This window comes from Plecotus auritus (assembly GCF_963455305.1).
Source record: "Plecotus auritus genome assembly, chromosome: 4".
Lineage (NCBI taxonomy): Eukaryota > Metazoa > Chordata > Mammalia > Chiroptera > Vespertilionidae > Plecotus > Plecotus auritus.
The window spans coordinates 111395750-111416767 of NC_137775.1; the positions used below are offsets into that span (position 1 = coordinate 111395750).

At 39.0% G+C, this 21018-nt stretch overlaps 1 protein-coding gene across 1 annotated transcript in view; it reads right to left on the bottom strand.

The window, feature by feature from the left end:
• Positions 1–1256: 1256 nt before the first annotated feature.
• The window catches only part of LOC308246787 (GTPase IMAP family member 8-like), a gene marked incomplete at both ends in the record, with an annotated part of 63389 nt that continues 43627 nt past the window's right edge, over positions 1257–21018 (bottom strand). Inside the window, 1 exon segment of the mRNA XM_080665148.1 lies at positions 1257–1414. Within this exon segment, the coding sequence (XP_080521274.1) occupies positions 1257–1414 (158 nt within the window).

A 21018-nucleotide genomic window follows, 5' to 3' on the forward strand; every position in this document is an offset into this window, starting at 1 on the left:
TAGAAGTACATAATCTACTATTAATCAAAGGAGTCACAAAGTCAATTGAATTGCAAGGTAGGGGACACAGACCACATAACTCAGCAGAGGAAGTAAAAATCTCAGATTACAAGAGCAATAGGTGGGATAGAAGATACTGTTGTAGCCATCTTTGGAAAGTGTAATCTACCACATTGACAAATAATAGTAAATTAAGAAGAAAAACTAAAATTTACATTATTTCCAAAACATAATTCATATTTTTAAAGCATCAAAAATCAAATATATTGCTTTCAGCTTCTTCCCTTATATTTTAACTAGAGGCCTGGTGCACAGATTAGTGCACTGGTGGGGTCCCTCAGCCTGGCCTGTGGGGACTGGGCCAAACCAGCTCTCCAACATCCCCCAGGGGTCCCAGATTGCGAGAGGGCACAGGTCAGGCCAAGGGACTCCACCAGGGCATGATAAGGACCGGGGAGGGACGCAGGAGGTTGGCCAGCTGAAGAGGGACCACAGGAGGGCTGCAGGGTGTGTCCAGCTCATCTTCCCCAGTCCTGATTGGGGCCGATCTGGGTTGTCTCGCCCAGTCCTGATGGGGGCCGATTGGGGCCGATTGGGGCCAGCCAACCAGGGAGAGACCATGGGAGATTGGCTGGGGAGGGACCATGAGAGGGCTCCAGGGCATGTCCAGTCCATCTCGCCCAGTCCCGATCTGTTGGACTCCAGCAGCAAGCTAACCTAGTGGTCAGAGCGTCTGCCCCCTGGTGGTCAGTGCACATCATAGCAACTGGTTGGATGGTTGGACACTTAGCCTATTAGGCTTTTATATATATATATATATATATATATATATATATATATATATATATATATATACATACATATATATATATATATACATATATATATATATACATATATATATGTATATATATATATATTTATCATATTTCATGTTTATAGATTTTATTTCATTCTCCTTTCCTTTCTGTGAAATTTCTTCCCAAGCATATTTTTCCTCTACTAGTATAATATTCTTTTAAATTGTACAAATAGATTTTTTCAATGCTTCTGCCAAACGTTTCAGCTTTTCTTATTTCCTTGTAGATGACATAAGAACAGTGAGCTCCTCTGTTCTTCCACACCACAGCCTCTATCCGTTCCACCAGCTTTTGCATTTGAGCTTCCTTCTCAGCTTCATTTGCACTTCGAATGTTATTGAAAACACAGTAGTGGTTCTCACACTCCTTGATGATGAAACTGCTGCCCACACTGGCTTACAGGTCCATGTCTGTCTCTGCTATAAAGTCACTCAGCCTCCTATCCAAAAAATCATCTTTGTGAGTGAACAAGATGATCATGTGCTTCCTTGAAGGCTTCCCAAAAATGGCATTGATCAGTGCAACTGTTCTCTGCTCCTCCTTCTTGTACCATCCTAGAAGAACCATGATGATAGTGTGAGGCCCAGAGCAGGAGAAGAGGTCATACCAGCTAATTTCCTCCCAGGTGGTCTGCAGTTATTCTTTGATGTCAACGAGCCCTGGGGTGTCCAGGACAAGAAGTTTCCACCTTTCCATTCCCATGATGCTTTTTGACAATTCTTGGTGACATCTTGAGCAGCGATTCTAGATTCAGTTACTCTTTACCCAAGGATGGTGTTTGCTATCTCACTTTTTCCACTTCCAGTTTTTCTCATCAGAGCAATTCTGAGTATTGTCCTGAAGGCCAGCCACATTCATATCAAGAGGCTCTGGGATGTACGCACACATAAGACATTAAGTAAGGAAAGAAGAGAGGGAAAAGTTCAACTGAGCTAAGTGGGGACCATTTCCAATTCTCTTTTATTCATTCTTTTCCTCCCTGAAAATATGTAATATTTTATTGATCCCAATAGAGGAGAGAGATGAAATATTTCAATTACTATGAAAAAAATAATAAAGCAGAGTTTTCCCACAAAAAGTACAAAATCCAGGTGCTTTCACAGGGGAACTCACTTCAATCTTTACAGATCTGATCATCTCAATGCATGTGAACTATTCCTGATCATATAAAAAAGAAGGAAAACTTTTGTCCTTTCCTTGAATCAAGTATATTATTGACTCCAAAGGCTAGCAAAGATGTCCAAATTAAATAGAGATCAGAAATGTCTCATTTGGAAATATTAATACAAAAATCCTAAATGCATTTTAGATGATAAAAAAGTAATGCATTGTAATTAAGTGTGAAATCTCAGCAAAGTGGGAATAGAAAGATTATATGTCAACATGTGGACACATGTAATACCTTAATGAATAAAGAAATAAAAAAAAGATTAAAAAAACCTATAGCCTACATAATACTCAGTGGGCAAAAATGAAGTGTTTCCCTTAAGGAAGTTAGGGATGTCCTCCTTAACTGCTCTTATTCAACATAGTACTGAAAGTTTTAGCTCAACAGATAAGACAATATGGATAAATAAAAGGCACCCAAATTGGAAAAGAGTAATTAAAACTAAACTGTCATTATTCATAGACGACATGATATTGTACATAGAAAACCCTAAATAGTCCACCAACCCCCCCCCCCCCCCAAAAAAAACCCAAAAAACTTCTAGATCTAATAAATAAATTTTGGAAAGTAGCAGGATACAAAATTAATATACAGAAATTGGTGACATTTTTACACAGCAACAATAAACTAAAAGAGAAACTAAATAAACAATCCCATTTACTATTATAAAATAAAAGGTACCTAGGACTAAACTTAACCCAGGCAATAAAAAACAAAAACAAACAAACAAAAAACCTGTACTCGGAAATCTATATAACTCAGGATCTATGATACAAACAAGTAGAAGCATATACTATGTTCACTGACTTAAAGAATAATTAAAATAATCATACTGCCATAGCAATCCATAGATTCATCGTATGACTGATTAAAATTCCAATGTCATATATCAAAGATCTAGAACAAATATTCCAAAAAATTTGATATGGAACCAAAAAAAACAAAACAAAAACCTGTAAATAGCCTGAGTAATCCTGAGAAAAAAGAACAAAGTTGGAGGGATCACAATACCGAATATCAAACTATACTACAAAGCAATTGTAATTAAAACAGCCTGGTACTGGCACAAGAACAGATATATAGATCAATGGAACAGAACACAAGGCCAGAAATCAACCCACACCTTCACAGCCAATATTTAACAAAGGAGGCAAGAACATACAATGGGGTAAAAACAGACTCTTCAATAAATGTTGATGGGAAAATAGGATATACATATGCAAAAAATAAAAATAAAAGTAGAACACCAAATTACACCATACACAAGTATAAACTCAAAATGGATAAAATACTTAAATGTAAGTCACAAAACCATAAAAAACCCTGGAAGAAAACATAGGTAGTAAAATCTTGGACATCTCGTGTAGCACTATTTTTTTCCAATATATCTCCTGGGACAAAGGAAACAAAGGAAAAAATAAACATATAGGACCACATCAAACCAAAAAACTTCTGCACAGCAAAAGAAATCATCAATAAAATGAAAATGGAACCCACTGAGAACATATTTGACAATGATACATCTGATCAGGGGTTAATCTTCAAAATATTTAAAGAATGTATACAACTAAACACCTGGAAGACAAACAATCCATTTAAAAAATGGGCAAAGCACTTGAATATAAACTTCTCCAAAGAGGACAAACACATGGCCAGTAGATATATGAAAAAATGCTCAATGTCACTAATCATCTGAGAAATGTAAAATAAAACTACATTGAGTTATTACCTCACACCTGCCAGAATGGCTACCATCAGCAAATCAACAAACAAGTTCTGGTAATGTGAAGAAAAGGGAAACCTGGTTCACTGCTGGTGGGAATGCAGATTGGTGCAGCCACTGTGGAAAATAGTGTGGCGTTTCCTCAAAAAATTGAACATGGGACTGCCATATGACCCAGCAATTCCACTTCTGGGAATATATCCTAAGGATCTCAAAACACCAGTCAGAAAGAATTCATGCACCCGATGTTCATAGCAGCATTATTTACAATAGCCAAGATCTGGAACAGTCCAAGTGCCCATCAGTGGATCAGTAGATAGAAAAGCTGTGGTACATTTATAAAATGGAATACTTCATTGCTGTAAAAGAGAAGGAACTTTTACCCTTTGTAACAGAATGGATGGACCTGGAGATTATTATGTAAAGCAAAATAATCCAGTCAGAGAAAGACAAATGCCATATGATCACATGTATATGTGGAATCTAATGAACAAATAAACTGATGAATAAAATAGACCTAGAAGAATAGATACAGGGTACAGAATGACAGATCTCAGCGGGGACAGGTGTGGTGACAACTTGATAAAATGAGGTGAAAATATTAGCCAAAGAGCATATATACATAGCCCATAGACACAGACGACAGTGTGGTGAAGGCCAGAGGTGGGGGTAGGACTTGGTGGAGGTGGCAAAATGTGGGGGTAATGGTGGACATCTGTAATAATGTCATCAATAAAAATGAAATTAATTCTGAGAAAACACACACACACACACACACACACACAAAGAAAACGAACAGGAAGGAGGACTAGTTCTACCAGGAGTCAAGCATCATAGTTTCTATGATTAAAGCAGAAAGAGAGAAAAATGAAATGAAAACAGAAAATTCAGAAATAGACCAAATTAATCATCCTGTTTTCATTTATTTATATTAAATTACATTATGTTACAGTTAGATTCAATAGGATAGTATCTCACATCAATGATGGAAAAGATGGACTAATAAAGCAACTTTGAGTGTTTGTATAACATAATAGAAAAAGATAAAACTGCATCCATTGCCACATGCCATTCAAATTCTAAAGAGATTAGAAGCTTTGATATAAAAAACTAATGCATATAAACAATAGACAAATAGATACATTCTGTGTAACCTGGGAGTAGGGTAGATATTTCTAAGATTTGAAATAGAGTAAGGAAAAGGAATAATACGTGTGATTACACAAAAATCTCACAGATACTACCATACACAAATTAAAGCACAAATGTCAAACTAAGGAAAAAAAAACATTTTCCAAATTAAAACAAAGTGGTGAATTTTCCTGTTATACAAAGAAAATTGAATAGTCTCTAGGCACTCCCATGGGTATGAATCATGAGCCCTGGTCACTAACCCACACTTCCTCTCAGATGTTGGATAAACCTATGAGAAGGAACAGGCTTCCTCATGGAAGACCACTTGGAGGGACCAGTCCTGGCCCTCTTGGCTTGAGGGTCTGTGTGAAGGAGCAAAATCACTGCAGGCCTCTGCTCCCATGCTTTGAGTGCCTGGGGTCATCAGAGTCATGTGTAGTTGCAGATATTGACAGATCCCAGTCCCATTACCATGTGGCACCAACAGCCAAGAAGGCAGGAAGCAGGGAAGCAAGTGTGCTTCTCCCACAGTCTCTGCCACTCTCAGCACACCCTCCACTCTTTCTTTACTCATCTGTCAGGACTTTTTAGTCCCCTTCCTCCAAAACCCACACAGTTGCTTGGACAACCCTGAATTCTTAGCCCTTGACCCTAGGGGCAGAAGAAGAGGCTGCTTAGAGTAGAAACTGGGAAAGAATTTAGAGGCTGCTGGATCCAATCACTTATAGCATTCAGTCACTTGCTCTTTTTCTAGGATTTTCAGTTTTATTTGCACAATTTCTGCTGTTATCTGCATTTCTTCCTTTCAGTTTTAGTTTGACATCTTTGGTTGTTCCACTCCAGTCCTCCCATAAAGATATGTTCTTAAGTGCTTTATTACTACTGATAAGTGCTGCAAATACACCTTTAACAAGGGACAATGGGGCAATTTTAATGTGCATCTCAGCACAATAAATTTTTATTTTTGTTTCTCATAATCCCCTTTATTCCCAAGAAATGAGCTACAGGATGATTTATTGTAAATTCATTTGTGCACAGAAAAGCATGCATCCTGCCTCTGCCATAGCTCTTGAACTGCGTCTAGCATGGCCAGGGGTGAACTGAGAAGGGGTGGTGAAGGATTAAAGAAGACAGACAAGAGAATACAGTTGGGACCAGGTGGATCACTGCCTGGATGAGGAAACTGTGACACAGCCTGTAAGCGGAAGCTTTATTTTATAGTCAGAGCACACAAAGCAAAGCAAGGGGAGTGGTCAACATGTTTACAATGTTCTTGGTAGTTTCCGATCTATTTCTTTACTCAAGCCTTGTTTTGGCAGCACTTGCTGCACCTCCCACAGCCCATTAGCTACCCAGGAACAAGGGAGGGCTATGTGGTCAAGAAGATGGGGCTCCTTCTCTCCTGAGTTGGACATCAAACATATGTTACCTTAACAATAGGGGCAGGCTCCTAACATTTCTCATGATGCCCTTTTACTCTGAGTCACAGGACTAAACTGGTGAGCACAGCCAGCAGCACCCTTCTGCTTCTCTAGGCATATCACAGAGGCTCTACCACAGGCTAAGAATACTGGAAGCCCAGTGGCCCACACTCCAGCTCCCTCATATGATGGAGGGTCCATGCTGGGAAAGGCAGGTTGAGAAAACCAGAGGCTATCATCCCCTGCTCAGAGCCCAGAGCTGTGGCTCAGAGTATTTGTGCATGAGAAAAAGAAGTCCATAATTACAGAGAGCACCAAAGCTCTCCTCATAGGAAGCAAAGTGTGGGAAGCTGAAAGGGTTCTCTTGAAAACAGTTGATTTTTAAATATATATATATATTTTTTTTTCCCGAAAGTATTACAGATGTCCTTTTTGTTTTTTATTCCATTTACCCCCTCCATACTGCAACTCATCCCTCCCAAGCCTTCACCACACTATTGTCTGTATCAATAGTGTATGCATATTCTAGATAATAAAAGTCTAATATGCTAAGTGTCTGGTCGTCTGGTTGTTCATTCAACCAATCAAAGCATAATATGTTAATGATATGCTAAGGCCACTCAATCGTTTGCTATGATGTGTGCTGAACAGGGGATGGACGCTTTGACTGGTGGGTCAGCTTGCTGCTGGGGTCTGGACTGTGAGAGGGCACAGGCCCGGCTGAGGGAGCCCCCTGAGTGCACAAATTTTGTGCACTGGGCCTCTATTATGAATATAAATTTCTCTGTTAATCTCTCCCCACCCATCCTCCTACCTCTGCCTTTCCTCTGAAATTCATCAGTCTTTTCCATGCTTCTATGACTCTGGATCTATGTTGCTCATCAGTTTATTTTGTTCATTAGATTCCACATATAAGTGAGATCATGTGATACTTATCTTTCTCTGACTGACTTATGTTGCTTAGTATAATACTCTCTAGGTCCATCCATGGTATCGCAAATGATAACAGTTCCTTCTTCTTTACAGCTGCATAGTATTCCATTGTGTAAATATACCACAGCTTTTTTATACACTCATCTGCTGATGGGGACTTGGCCTGTTTACAAATCTTAGCTATTGTAAATTGTGCTTCTATGAACATAGGGTGCATATATTCTTTCTGATTGGTGCTTCTGATTTCTTTGTACATATTCCTAGAAGTGGATCATGGGGTCAAATGGCAGTTCCATTTTTAACTTTTCGAGGTAACTCCATACTGGTTTTCACAGTGGCTGCACCAGTCTGCATTCCCACCAGCAGTGAAGGAGGGTTCCTTTTTCTCCACATCCTCACCAACACTTGTCATTTGTTGATGATTGCCATTCTGACAGGTATAAGATGATACCTCATTATCTATTTAATTTGCATCTCTCTGATGATGAGTGACTTTGAGCATTTTTTCATATGTCTCTTGGCCTTCTGTATATCCACTTTGGAGGTTTGTCTCTTTAGGTCCTTTCCCCATTTTTCAATTGGATTGCTTGTCTTCCTTTTGTTAAGTTGTATGCGTTCCCTACATATTTTGGATATTAAGTCCTTATCTGATGAATCATTGGCAAATATGTTCTCCCATGCAGTGGGCTCTATTTTCATTTAATTGGTGGTTTCTTTTGCTGTGAAGAAGCTTTTTATTTTTATGTTGTCCCCTTTGCTTATTTTTTCCTTAGTTTCCTTTGCCTAGGAGATGTATCAGTAAACATATGGCTATGAGATTTTGCTCCCTATGATTTCTTCTAAGATTTTTATGGTTTCATGACTTACATTTAAATCTTTTATCCATTTTGAGTTTATTCTTGTGTATGGTGTAAGTTGGTGGTCTGGTTTCATTTTTTTGAATGTACCTATCCATATAAATTTTTGGAGTGTTTGTTCTAGATCTGTGAAATATGCCATTGATTTTTTAATAGGTATCATATTAAATCTATAGGTTGCTTTGGTTAGTATGGACCTTTTAATGATCTTGATTCTACCAATCCATGAGCAAAATATATTCTTCCATTTGTTTATATCTTCCTCTATCTCTTTTTTCAAAGGCCTATAGTTTTCCTAAAACAGGTCTTTTACCTACTTGGTTAAGTTTATTCCTAAGTATCTTAATTTTTTTATTGCAATGGTAAATTGGCTTTTTTTTTTTTTTTTTTTTTTTTTTTTTTAGTTTCTCTTTCTGAGAATTCATTACGGGTGTATAAGAATTCTATCAACTTCTAGCTGTTAATTTTGTATCCCCTTACATTGCCAAATTCATTTATTAAATGTATTAGTTTGGAGGTGGCACATATAGGTTTTCTATGTACAATATCATGTCATGTGTGAATAATGAGAGTTTTACTTCCCTCTTTCCAATTTAGATGACTCTTATTTTTTCTTCTGTCTGATTACTAGGGCTAGGACTTTCAGTAGTATGTTGAATAAGAGTGGTAAAAATGGACATCCCTGTCTTGTTCCTGTTCTAAGGGGAAATTGTTTTAGTTTTTGCCCATTGAGTATGATGTTAGCTGTAGGTGTGTCATATATGGCTTTTATTATGTTGTGGTCTGATCTCTTTATTCCCATTTTACTGAATGTTTTTATAAAAAAAGGAGTGTTGAATTTCTCCAATGCTTTTTCTGCTTCAGTTAATATGATCTTCCAATGTGTTTATGTGATGTATCACATTTATTGATTTGCAAATATTGTGCCAGCCTTGCATTCCCAGAATAAATTCCACTTGGTCATGGTATGATCTATTTAATCTATTACAGTATTCAATTTACTAATATTTTGTTGAAGATTTTAGCATTTATGTTCATCAGAGATATTGGCCTGTTATTCTTTCTTTGTAGTGCCTTTATCTGGTTTTGGAACTAGACTAATGCTAGTCTCATAAAAGAGAGCTTGGAAGTGTTCCTTACTCTTGGATTTTTTGGAATATTTTGAGAAGAAGAGGTGTTAGTTTTTCTTTGAATGTTTGATAAAACTTCCAGACCAGGGTTTTTGTTTGCTGGGAGGTTTTATTTGTTTGTTTGTTTTGTTTTGTTTTTATTACTGCTTCAGTTTCATAAGTTGTTAGTTTTCCTGATTGAATTTTGAAAAATTCTATTTTTCTAAGAAATTGTCAATTTTGTTCAGCTTTTTGGAATATAGTTAGTTGTTCATAGTATTTTTTATATTCCTTTGTATTTTTATGGGGCCAGTTGTTACTATTTCACTTCTGATTTTGTTTATTTGTGTTCTCTCTCTCTGTTTCTTAATGAATCTGTCTAGGGTTATCACTCTTGTTCATATTTTCAAAAATCAGCTCTTGTTTTTATTGATCTTTTGTGGTTTTTTTTTTTTTTTTTGTCTCTATGTCATTTATTTTGGCCTGATCTTTATTATTTCCTTCCTTCTACTTACTTTAGGCTTTTCATGTTCTCTTTCTAATCTTTAAGTTGTAGAGTTAGATAATTTATTAGAAGTTTTTCTTCTTTTTTGAGGTACTGTTTTCATTTTGTACCAGAGATTTTGGGTTATTGTGTGTTCATTTTTACTTGTTTCTAGGTTGTTCTTTTATTTCTTTCTTGATGTCTTTTGTAAGCCATTCAGGATTTCCTAACATGATATTTATACTCCATGTATTTATGTTTTTGAGCATTTTTATTGTAGTTGATCTCTAATTTCATTGTGATTGGAGAAGATGCTTCATATAATATCAATCTTCTTAATCTTGTAGAGACTTAATTTGTGAACTAATACGTGATCTACATGTGATCTATCTTTGAAAATGTCCCATGTGCTCTTGAGAAGAATGTATATTCTGTAGCTTTGGGGAGACATGTTCTGAAAATGTCAACTAATCCCATCTGATCTAGTGTGTCATTTAGGATGGCTGTTTCCTTGATTTTTTGTCTAGAAGATCTATCCAATATTGTCAATGTGGTATTAAAGTCCCCAACTATGATTGTATTGCTGTTGATTTCTCTTTTAAAATGCTATAGATATTTTGTTTTATATATTTGGATGCCCCTGTATTTGGTGCATATATGTTTACTGGAGTTATAACCTCCTGTTATATCTATCCTTTTAGTATTATGAAGTGGCCTTTATTGTCTCTTATTATGGACTTCACTTTTAAGTCTATTTTGTCAGATATGAATATAGCTACCCCAGCTTTTTCTCATACCCACTTGCCTGAAAAAAGTTGTTTTTATCCCTTCACTTTTATTCTGTGTGAGTCCTTTGTTCTGATGTAGGTCTATTGTAGACAGCATATGTATGGATTATGTTTTCTTATCCATTCAGCTACCCAATGTCTTTTGATTGGATCATCTAAGCCATTTACATTTAAGGTTATTATTGATAGGTACTTATTTATTGCCATTTTTATTTTTATGCCTGCATTCTTTTCTTTCTCTATTTCTTCTTCTTATACCTGTTCCTTTAGCATTTTTTGCACTGCTGGTTTGGTGGTAATAAACTATTTTAGGCTTTTTTTTTTTTTTTTTTTGTCTGAGAAGCTCTTTAATTCAAATTCAGTTTTCAATGATAACCATAATTCATAGATTAGTCTTGGGTTCAATTCCTTGGTTTTCATTACTTTGTATACTTTATGCCATTCCATTCTGGCCTGAAGTGTTTCTATTGAGAAATAAGATGACAGTCTAATGGGAGCTCCCTTGTCAATCAGTAGGGTAAGTAATCTTGGGAGGACACATGTGTTTGTACTGTCCTTTAAGCAAGGACAACCAAATATTTAAGAATAGGATTCCAGCCCTAACCAGTTTGGCTCAGTGGACAGAGCATCAGCTTGCAGACTGAAAGGTCCCAGGTTTGATTCAGGTCAAGGGCATGTACCTTGGTTGCAGGAACATCCCTAGTAGGAAGTGTGCAGGAAGCAGCTGATCAATGTTTCTCTCTCATTGATGTTTCTCTCTATCCCTCTCTCTTGCTCTCTGTAAAAAAATCAATAAAATATATTAAAAAAAGAATAAGGATTCCAGTAAAAACCTAGGTGTCTGCACATGCACAGACTTGTTTGGAGAAGTCAAGGAATAATTAGGGGCACTGCTTTCGGCACTCCCCTAAGTCAGAATTCTGACAAACAGGTCAGGTGGCCTTCTGCACACTTCCCTTTTCTCAGAATGTCCTCCTTACAAACTTTTCAACCAAGTCTCGTGTGCTTTCCAACAGTACCTGTTTAAAGAAATAATCTCAAAAAACTTCCCAAAACTGGTGAAGGAAAATGTCACACAAGTTCAGGAAGTACAGAGAGTCCCAATGAAGATAAACCCAAAGAAAATAATAGCATGAAGTACTCAAAGTAATGAAAAGCAACATCCTAAATCAAAGACTACTGTATCCAGCAAGGCTATCATTTAAAATTGAAGGAGAAATAAAAATATTTCCAGACAAAAAAAGGTTAAAGGAGTACATTACTACCAAACCAGCAAGGCAAAAAAATATTAGACTGCTTTAAGGAGAAGAAGAAAAGGGGAGAGAGAAGATAAAGAAAATAAAAATGGCCCTGACCGGTTTGGCTCAGTGGATGGAGCGTCAGCCTGAGGACTGAGGGGTCCCAGGTTCCATTCCAGTCAAGGGCATGTACCTTGGCTGTGGGCACATCCCCAGTAGGGGGTGTGCAGGAGGCAGATGATCGATGTTTCTCTCTCATCGATGTTTCTGACTCTCTACCCTCTCCCTTCCTCTCTGTAAAAAATCAATAAAATATATTTTTAAAAAAAGAAAATAAAAATGGTAATAAATAAATACCTATCAATAATAACCTTAAATGTAAATGGATTAAATTCTCAATCAAAAGGCATAGCTTGACTGAATGGCTAAGAAAACATGACCCATAAATATGCTGTCTACAAGAGACCCACCTCAGAACAAAATATACACACAGACTTAGAGTGAAGGGATGGAAAAATACATTTCATGCAAATGAAAAGGGAAAAAAGCTTGGGTAGCAGTACTCATATTAGACAAAATAGTCTTCAAAACAAAGGCAATAACTAGAGACAAAGAAGGCCACTTCATAATAGTAAAAGGACTGATACAAAAAGCGACTATAAGTCTGTTAAACATATATGCACCCAATATGGGAACATCTAAATATATAAAAAAAAAACTCTGGAGGATATTGATAGGGGGACTTATAATCTGATAGATAGAGCACCTGAATTAATCTGAAAAGTAGTTATATTATTTTAAATCTTAGAATACATATATTTATGTGAATAGGGGTTAAGTTTCTTATATGTGAATAAGAGATTAAGTTTTCCTTAAGTTTTGTTTTCAAGGCCTTAGGGAAGCAATTGAGGAGGTGACTCAGCTGTAAATCCAGCAAGCAGAACTGATAAGCAGGGACAGACCGACTCACCAGGAGTCAACATCATCTCATTGCCTGATGACTAAAGGGCAATAGCTGATGTCTGCAGACTCCAAGCCTGAACGTAGCTGCATTCCCATTCTCCTTTGTAATCCTATCCCCTGAAGCTTGCTGGAAGACAGGATTGAATGTTTGTAAGTGCCCTGTCTTCTTGGTTGGCTACCCTTCTCAATAAACACTTAATATGATTCAAAGCTGTCTTTGTTATTGGACACAGTGACAGGCATCCCAAGCCCAAATAAGGGTTTCCCAGTAAAAATATCAAAAATCAAAGGAGAGATTGACAGTAATACAATCAGAGTAGGGGACTTTAACACTCCAATGACATCACTGGATAGATCTTCCAGACAAAAAATTAACAATGAAACAGAGACCTTAAATGGCCAACTAGGTTAGATGGATCTAACTGATATTTACAGAACATTTCACCCCAAAGAAACAGAAAATATATTCTTTTCAAGCACACAGGGGATATTCTCAAAAATAGACCACATGTTAGGGCACAAAACAAGAAGACTGATGTATTAAAAATCATCTCAGATCACAATGGCATGAAGTTAGAAATCAACTACAATTAAAAAAAACCAAAACCTCAATTGCACTCAAACACACGTAGGCTAAGTAGCATGTTGTCAAACAATGAATGGGTTACCAATGAGATCATGTAAGAAATGAAAAACTTCCTGTAAACAAATCATAATGAACACACCACCTCCAAAAACCTATGAGACATGATGAAAGCAGATGAACTTCCTGAGAGGGAAGTTCATAGCACTATAGGCCTACCTCAAGAAAAAATAAGAAGAACTATTATATTATCTAACCCTAAAACTAAATGAATTAAAAAATGAACAGAAAGATAAGCCAAGCATATAGAAGGAAGGAAATGATAATGATCAGAGCGGAAATAAATAACATAGAGACTAAAAGACCAGTACCACAGATCAATGAATTCAAGATCTGGTTCTTTGAAAAGATAAACAAGATTGATAAGCCCCCTCATCAGACTCATCAAGAAACAAAGAGAGAGGACCCAAATAAATAAAATCAGAAATGAAAGAAGAAAGATAATGGACACTACAGAAATACAAAGGATTGTAAGCTAATACTATGGACAACTATATGCCAACAAACTGAAGAATCTGGGGAAAATGTACAAATCCCTAAAAACAAACTATCTTCCAAAACTCAAACATGAAGAATCAGAAAATGTGATTAGGCCAATAACAACTGATGAAATTGAAGCAATAATTTAAAAACTTCCATTAAAAAAAAGTACCAGATCACGTGGATTTACAGGAGAATTTTATAAAAAATTCAAAGAAGAACTAAGACCTATCCTCAAAATATTCCAAAAAAAAAAAAAAAAAAAAAAAAGAAGAGGAAGGAACAATTTCAAGCTCTTTTTAGAAAGCCAGCATTATCCTAACTCCAAAACCACATAAAGACAATAAAAAAAAAAAGAAAATTAGATGCCAATATCCCAGATGAATGCTAAATCCTCAACAAAATATTAGCAAATCAGACCCAGTAATACATTAAAAAGAGCACACACAATGATCAAGTAGGATTACTTCTGGGGATGCAAGGCTGGTACAATATTTGCAAATCTATAAATAAATCACATAAACAAATTGAAAGATAAAAACCACATGATCATATCAATAGATGCAGAAAAAGCATTTAACAAAATCAAGCACCCTTTTTTTTTTTTGAGTTGTAAACTTTATTATTTTTATTTTTTTTAAATTTTTTTTATTTTAATAAATCTTTATTCAGATTATTACAATTGTTTCTCCTTTTTCTCCCCGTAGCTCCCCTCCACCCAGTTCCCACCCCACCTTCTGCCCTTACCTCCCCACCCACTGTCCTCATCCATAGGTGTATGATTTTTGTCCAGTCTCTTCATGAACCCCCCATACCCCTTTCCCCTGAGAATTATCAGTCCACTCCCTTTCTATGCCCCTGATTCTATTATATACACCAGATTATTCTGTTGCTCAGGTTTTTAATTCACTTGCTTATTAGGTTCACTTGTTGATAGATATGTATTTGTTGTTCATAATTTTTATCTTTACTTTTTTCTTCTTCCTCTTCTTTAAGAATACCTTTCAGCATTTCATATAATACTGGTTTGGTGGTGATGAACTCCTTTAGCTTTTTCTTATCTGTGAAGCTCTTTATCTGCCCTTCAATTCTGAATGATAGCTTTGCTGGGTAGAGTAATCTTGGTTGTAGGTTCTTGCTATTCATCACATTGAAAATTTCTTGCCACTCCCATCTGGCCTGCATAGTTTCTGTTGAGAAATCAGCTGACAGTCGTATGGGTGCTCCCTTGTAGGTAACTAACTGTTTTTCTCTTGCTGCTTTTAATATTCTCTCTTTGTCTTTTGCTCTTGGCATTTTAATTATGATGTGTCTTGGTGTGGTCCTCTTTGGATTCCTTTTGTTTGGGGTTCTGTGTGCTTCCTGGACTTGTAAGTCTATTTCTTTCACCAGGTGGGGGAAGTTTTCAGTCATTATTTCTTCAAATAGGTTTTCAGTATCTTGCTCTCTCTCTTCTTCTGGCACCCCCATAATTCTGATGTTGGTACGCTTGAAGTTGTCCCAGAGTCTTCTTACACTATCTTCAACTTTTTGGATTTTTTTTTTTTTGCTTTTTGCTTTTTTGGTTGAGTGTTTTTTGCTTCTTTGTATTTCAATTCTTTGACTTGATTCTTGTGTTCCTCTAGTCTATTGTTAGGTCTCTGTATAATATTTTTTATTTCAGTCAGTGTATGTTTAATTTCTAGTTGGTCCTTTCTCATATCTTCGAGGGTCTCGTTATATTTATCGGCCTTTTCTAGGATATTCTTGAAAAGCCTTATAACTGTGGTTTTGAATTCTATATCCAGTCATTTGTTTTCCTCCATTTCTTTCGTTTGTGATCTGTTTCTTTGACGCCGCATTTTCATTGCTTCCCTGAGTTGGTAGGGTAAATTTGTGTGCTAGGTTTCCTATATGGCCCAGTGGGTCGGCCTCCCCAGTTAACCTGAGGTGGACACTCTTGGTGCACCCCTTTGTGGACTGTGTGTACAGTCTTGTTGTAGTTAAGTCTTGATTGTTGTTGGAGTCACTGGGAGGAATTGACCTCCAGGCCAGTTGGCTGTAAGGATCAGCTGCATCTATGCTGGGAGAAGTTCGGTGCTGGAGACAGCCTTATAGGATTAGACTTGCCAAATTGCAATAGCCTCTGTGCTCAGCTTGGATGGGGTGGAGTCTCAGGGTGGAGCAGACAGTCTTGGCTTCCCGGCAGCCTTGCCCTTGCACGCACGCACAGACCTCTGCCTTCCCCGGCTCCCGAGTCTCCGCCCGAGAGTCCAGACTTTCCCCACAAGAGCGTGGGTCCCCAGGGGCTCGCCTGGAACCGGGGTTCAGTGCAGTCAGAACTGGGACTCAGTGCAGTAAGGAGCCTCTGACTTCCTTCCACTAGGGAAAGCCTGTGGCAACCTCCGCAGCCTTTGTGGGCACTGGCACGAGCGCGCCTTCAGACCTCTGCCTTCCCCGGCTCCCGAGTCTCCGCCCGAGAGTCTGGATTCCCCCCACAAGAGCATGGGTCCCCAGGGGCTCGCCTGGAACTGGGGTTCAGTGCAGTCAGAACTGGGGCTCAGTGCAGTAAGGAGCCTCTTACTCCCTTCCAGTAGGGAAAGCCTGTGGCAACCTCCGCAGCCTTTGTGTGCACTGGCACGTCGCGCCTTCAGACTTCTGCCTTCCCCAGCTCCAGAGTCTCTGCCGGAGAGTCCAGACTCCCCCCCGTAAGAGCGTGGGTCCCCAGGGGCTCGCCCGGAACTGGGGTTCAGTGCAGTCAGAACTGGGGTTCAGTGCGGTCGGGGGCTTCCTTCCCCCTTCTGCCAGAGAAAGTCAGCCAGGCTCTCAGCCGCCCTTCCTCTCTGCACGCACAAAGACCCTTTGCCGTACCTCCAATTCTCTGTGAGTTTTTCTTTTTCCTTCTAGTTGTAGAATTTTCACTCAGCCAGCTTTCCTGTGGTTCTGGATGGTGTCCGTTCTGTCTTTTAGTTGTAGTTTTGAAATTGTTGTGCGAGGCAGCAGTTTAGGTGTTTACCTATGCCGCCATCTTGGTTTCTCCAAGCACCCTTTTTTGATAAAACCTCTCAGTAAAGTGGGAATAGAGGGATCATAACTCAACATAATAAAGGCCATATATGATAAACCTATAGCCAACATAATACTCAATGGGCAAAAACTAAAAGCATTTCCCTTAAGAACAGGAAGAAGACAAGGATGTCCATTTTTACCACTCTTATTCAACATAGTACTGGAAGTCCTAGCCACAGCATTCAGACACTAAGAAAAGATAAATGGCATCAAAATTAGAAAGGAGGAAGTAAAAATATCATTATTTGCAGATGACATAATAGTGTCCATAGAAAAACCTAAAGATTCCATCAGGAAACTTATAACTTAATCAATGAATTTGTCAAGGTAGCAGGATAAAAAATCAACACCAATAATGAACTCTCAGAAAGAGAAATTAACAATGGAACCCCACTTACCATTGGAACAAAAAGTAAAATACCTAGGAATAAGCTTAACCAAAGAGGTAAAAGACTTGTACTTGGAAAACTACAGATCGTTGAAAAAAGAAATAGAGGAAAATACAAACAAATAGAAACGTATATCATGTTCACGGACTGGTAGAATTAACATCATTAAAATGTCTATATTACCCAAAGCAATCTATAGATTCACACAATCCTCATGAAAATACAAATGACATTATCCACAGAGCTAGAACCAGTACTCCAACAATTTATATGGAACCATAAAAGACCGAGAATATCTGCAGCAATCTTGATATCAAAGATCAAAGTAGGAGGTATCACAATGCCAGATATCAAACTACTAGAGGCCCGTTGCATGAAGATTTGTGCACCGGGGAGGGGGGGGGGGTTGGTGGTGCCCCTCAGCCCATCTTGCACCCTCTCCAATCTGGGACCCCTTGAGGGATGTCCGACTGCCCATTTAGGCCCGATCCTGGACTGCTGTCTCCCAACCGCTTTCCTGCCTGCCTGCATGATTGCCCCTAATTGCTTCTGCCTGCCAGCCTGATCACCCCCTAACCACTCCTCTGCCAGCCTGATCGACACTTAATTGCTCCCCTGCCTGCCCGATTGCCCCTAACTGCCCTCCCCTGGCAGCCTGGTCACCCCTAACTGTCCTCCCCTGCAGGCCTGGTCCCCCCAACTGCCCTCCCTTGCAGGCCTTGACCCTCCCAACCGCCCTCCCCTGCTGACCTGGTCTCCTCCAACTGCCCTCCTCTGCCAGCCCAGTCACCCCTAACTGCCTTCCCCTGCTGACCTGGTCTCCCCCAACTGCCCTCCTCTGCTGGCCCAATCACCCCTAACTGCCCTCCCCTGCTGGCCTGATCGCCCACAACTGCCCTCTCCTGAAGGCCTGGGTCCCCCCAACTGTCCTCCCTTGCAGGCCTGGTCCCTCCCAACTGCCTGCCCCTGCTGGCTTGGTGTCTCCCAACTGCCCTCCTCTGCTGGCCTGATTGCCCACAACTGCCCTCCCCTGTTGGCCATCTTGTGGTGGCAATCTTGTGTCCACATGGGGGCAGTCATCTTTGACCACATGGGGGTGGCCATCTTGTGTGTTAGAGTGACGGTCAATTTGCATATTACTATTTTATAAGATAGGATACTACAAAGCAATTATAACCAAAGCAGCCTGGTACTGGCACAAGAACAGGCATATAGACCAATGGATCAGAACAGAGACCCCAGAAATTGATCCACACCATTACAGTCAATTAATATTTGACAAGAACATACAATGGAGTAAAGACAGTCTCTTTAACAGATTGTGTTGGGAAAACTGGACAGATATAAGCAAAAAGATAAAAATAGACTGCTAACTTAAAATATACACAAGAACAAGCCCAAGGTGGATAAAAGACTTAAATATAAGGAATAAAACCATAAAAAACTTAGAGGAGGACATAGGCAGTAAAATCTCAAATACCTAAATTAGCAGTCTGTTTACAGATACATCTCCTAGGGCAAAGAAAATTATGGAGAAAATAAACAAGTGGGACTACATCAAAATAAAAAGCTTCTGCACAGCAAAAGAAACCACAATCAAAATGAAAAGGGGACCCACTATATGGGAGAACATATCTTATATAATAAAAGCCTAATATGCAAATTGATTGCCACTCCAACACACAAGATGGCTGCCCCGATGTGGTCAAAGATGGCCACCCTCATGTGGACACAAGATGGCCACCACAAGATGGCTGGCAAAGGAGGGCAGTTGTGGGAGATCAGGCCAGTAGGAGAGGGTTGTTAGGAGGGACCAAGCCTGCTAGGGAGGGCAGTTGGGGGTGACTGGGCCAGCAGAGGAGGGCAGTTGGGGGTTACCAGGCCTGGAGAGGAGGGAAATTGAGAGGGACAAGGCCTGCAGGAGAGAGCAGTTGGGGGGAGGGGGAGACCAGGCCGACAGGGGAAGGCAGTTAGGGGTGACCAGGCTGGCAAGGGAGGACAGTTAGGGGTGACTGAGCCAGCAGAGGAGGGCAGTTAGGGGTGACCAGGCCTGCAGGGGAGGACAGTTAGGGGTGACCAGACCGGCAGAGGAGGGCAGTTAGGGGTGACCAGGCTGGCAAGGGAGGGAAGTTAGCGGTGACCAGGCTGGCAAAGGAGGACAGTTAGGGGCAATTGGGCTGGCAGGGGTTCAGTTATGCATCAATCAGGCTGGCAGGGGAGTGGTTAGGGGGTGATCAGGCTGGCATGCAGAAGTAGTTAGGGGCAATCATGCAGGCAGGCAGGGAGCAGTTGGGAGCCAGCAGTCCTGGATTGTGAGAGGGATGTTCGACTGTCCCAGATTGGAGAAGGTGCAGGCTGGACTGAGGGACACCCCTCCCCCGTGTACAAATTTCATGCACCGGGCCTCTAGTGTACCAATAATGCATCTGATAAGGGGTTAATAGCCAAAATATATAAAGTACTCATACAACTCAACAAAAGGAAGACAAACAATCCAATTAAAAAAATAGACAGAAGACCTGAGTAGACATTTCTCCAAAGAGGACATACAAATGGCCAAGAGACATATGGAAAAAAGGCTCAAAGTCTCTAATCATCAGATAAATGCAAATTAAAACCACAATGAGATATCAACTCACACTTGTCAGTATGGCTATTATATAAAAAATCAGCAAACAAGTGCTGGCTAGGATGTGGAGAAACAAAAACTCTTATTCACTGCTGGTGGGAATACAAATAGGTGCAACCACTACAGAAAACAGTATGGAGTTTCTTCAAAAAATTAAAAATTGAATTACCATTTGACCCAGTAATCCCACTTATGAAAATATATCATAAAAACCCCAAAAGACCAATCAGTAAGAATATATGCACCGCTATGTTTATAGCAACCTTATTTACAATAGCTAAGAATTTGGAAACAGTCTAAGTGTCTTTCAGTAGATAAATGTATAAAAAGATGTGGGACATTTACATAATGGAATACTATGTAGGCATAAAAAAGAAATAACCCTTAACATTTGCAAAGGCATAGATGGGCCTGGAAAGTATTAGTCTAAGCAAATAAGCCAGTAAAAGAAAGATAAGCCAGTAAAAGAATGATAAGTTTCAGATGACTCAAATGTGGACTCTAGTGAACAAAATAAAATGATGAATAAAATAGAACCAGAGACATGAAAGCATGGAACAGATTGACAATTTTAGAGGGAAGGTTGGGGTGGTGGGATTGGACGGGACTGATTAACCGTGGAACCTATATTCATATATGCATAACCCATGGACACAGACAATAGAGTGGTGAAGGCCTGGGAGGGGCTGGTATACTCCATAGCAGCCACTCCGGAGGGGATCAATAGAAAAAAAGAACACAAACAAAGAAAGGGGACATCTGTAATGCTTTCAATAAAGATACATTTTAAAAAGTATTTGATTGTCTGAATATATTTTTTAAAGTATTTGACAAAATCCAACATCCTTTCTTAATAAAAACTCAACAAACTGAGTATAAAGAAAATGTACCTTGACATAATAAAAGCCATATATGACAAGCCCACAGCTAAGATCATACTCAACAGTAAAAATCTGAAAGCTTTTCCTCTAAGATGAGGAACAATACAAGGATGCCCACTTTTACTATTTTTATTTAATATAGTATTGAAAGTCTATGCCAGAACAATTAGGCATCAAGAATAAAAAATAAAAGGCATCTAAATTAGAAAGGAAAAGTAAAATAGTCTCTCTTTGCAAATGACATAATCTTATATACAGAAAGTCATAGAG